This window comes from Hydra vulgaris, chromosome 10 (genome assembly GCF_038396675.1).
Source record: "Hydra vulgaris chromosome 10, alternate assembly HydraT2T_AEP".
NCBI classification, from domain to species: Eukaryota; Metazoa; Cnidaria; class Hydrozoa; order Anthoathecata; family Hydridae; genus Hydra; species Hydra vulgaris.
This window is the reverse complement of record NC_088929.1, coordinates 50,578,095-50,580,000: the sequence shown is the minus strand read 5'-3', so window position 1 is coordinate 50,580,000 and position 1,906 is coordinate 50,578,095. Positions and strand designations below refer to the sequence as shown.

Below are 1,906 nucleotides of genomic sequence, written 5' to 3'. Positions count from 1 at the left end.
CAAATTTTAGTTTTATAAAATTTTTTTATTTATGTCGCCGTTAAATAATTTTGTAATACATATTTTATAATGAAACAAGTTATTTATATTTGTAGCTATATTGACAACAATAGATTAATGAGCTCTAAACACATGCGTTATTCTGATGATGTTGATGATTGAATGATTGATCGCCCTCAACCAATGATGAAAGATTGTCTAGTAAAGAAATCCCTTGCTGAGAATTTAGATATAACAGCACTTAAAGTTGAAGGATCTGGAAAATTCTCATTGCGATATTATAGAGACAACAAAGAACGAAATTATGTAGTAGATTTTGGAAATGAAGACAACATGCCTTGTTGTACCTGCATGAGTTGGAAAAACTCTTGTTATCCTTGCAAGCATTTCTTTGTCATTTTCAAAAATTATCCTTGTTGGAATTGGGAATCAGTTTCTCTTTTATACCGAATGTCTCCTTATTTAAATATTGATATTGATCTTGATAAAGCAAAGATAAAAAGATGTAATGATAAACTCAGTACATCTACTTATTTCAATGAAACCTTCTACAATGAATATAAATCATCTATTACTGAGACAAATAAAGTGGGTGAAACGTTGGTAAAGGCTGATGCTCAAAAGGTAAAAAATGCAGGAAAGAAGTCTATAACAGGTGAATCCCTAAGCAGCCCTTTTGAATGACTTACGAAGTCTGAGTTTCTTAATTGAACATGATACTGATCTCCTTGAAAATACATATAAAGAGTTAAACAATCTCATCCCAAGTGTGAAAAGAGATGTACCCAAAGAAAGTTGCTTGCCCCTACTACCTAATAAAATTAAAAAAATACCTATAACGAAAACCTCCATTAAATATTATAAGCTACCAGCGCCTAAAAAAAAGAGTACGCAAAATAAACGTGTTGCGGAAAAAAAGGAAAAATTATTGGCAGCTTCCAAAATTGAAGTAACCTTGAAACCATAGGAAAAAAGCAATGTAGAAACTGAAGTTATAAATAATAATTTGATAGACTACAAAAACTTAAAAGAATTTGCAGATAACACGATAATAATTTTCAGTGATGAGGAAAATGTAGATACAGATCAAAGATACTGCATAAGTAAAATAAGTCTTGGTCAGAGCGACTTTTCAGATATATTAAACAATAAATGGCTATTTAACAATGTTATAAATATCTTTCAAAACATGATAAAAGACCAATTCAAAGAAGTAAATGGCCTTCAAGACACTGTGCTCGGGCAAAATCTTGCTTTCAGTATCTACATAAATAAACCTTATGTTCAAGTTTTGCATGATGGTTGTAATCACTGGGTAGCAGTTTCAACATATGGTTGTAAACCTGGTGAGGTTTTCTTGATGGACAGTTTATTTCATGGTAAAGTTGCTAATTTTATAATACAACAGATATGTGCCATCATGAAATGCACATATGACAAGTTAACTGTTTGCGTATTACCAGTGCAACAACAATCAAATGGAGAGGATTGTGGTGTCTTTGCTATTGCTTTTATATATCATGTTGCAAGTACAAAAACAAAACCAGACAATGTAACATTTTCTATATCAGAAATGAGGACACATATGTTACATTGCATTAAAGTTAATAAAGTTTCTTCATTCCTTCAATCGTTAGCAGGTTGCAAGAGATGCTTTCAAAAAGACTTTTTAATTGAACTGTTTTGCAATTGTAGGATGCCTTGGAATCCCATGGAAAATCAAAACAAAAATAAACAAATGGCACTGTGTAATGGGTGTAAACTGTGGTTCCACAGAATGTGTGAAAACATTCCAGATTTTGTCTTCTTTTTAAAGAACCGTAGATCATCATGGTTTTGTCATTGTTGTGCAAGTACAGTTTCATGATTATTTATTGTATTAAATAATACTATTCTTTACAATAAA

General features: G+C 31.1%; 1 protein-coding gene across 1 annotated transcript in view; it reads left to right on the top strand.

The window, feature by feature from the left end:
• The window catches only part of LOC136086637 (uncharacterized), a 7,786-nt gene extending 5,880 nt beyond the window's left edge, over positions 1-1,906 (top strand). Inside the window, exon 4 of the mRNA XM_065808846.1 lies at positions 1-1,906. This exon is cut by the window's left edge and continues 368 nt beyond it. Within this exon, the coding sequence (XP_065664918.1) occupies positions 1-10 (10 nt within the window). The 3' untranslated portion in view covers positions 11-1,906.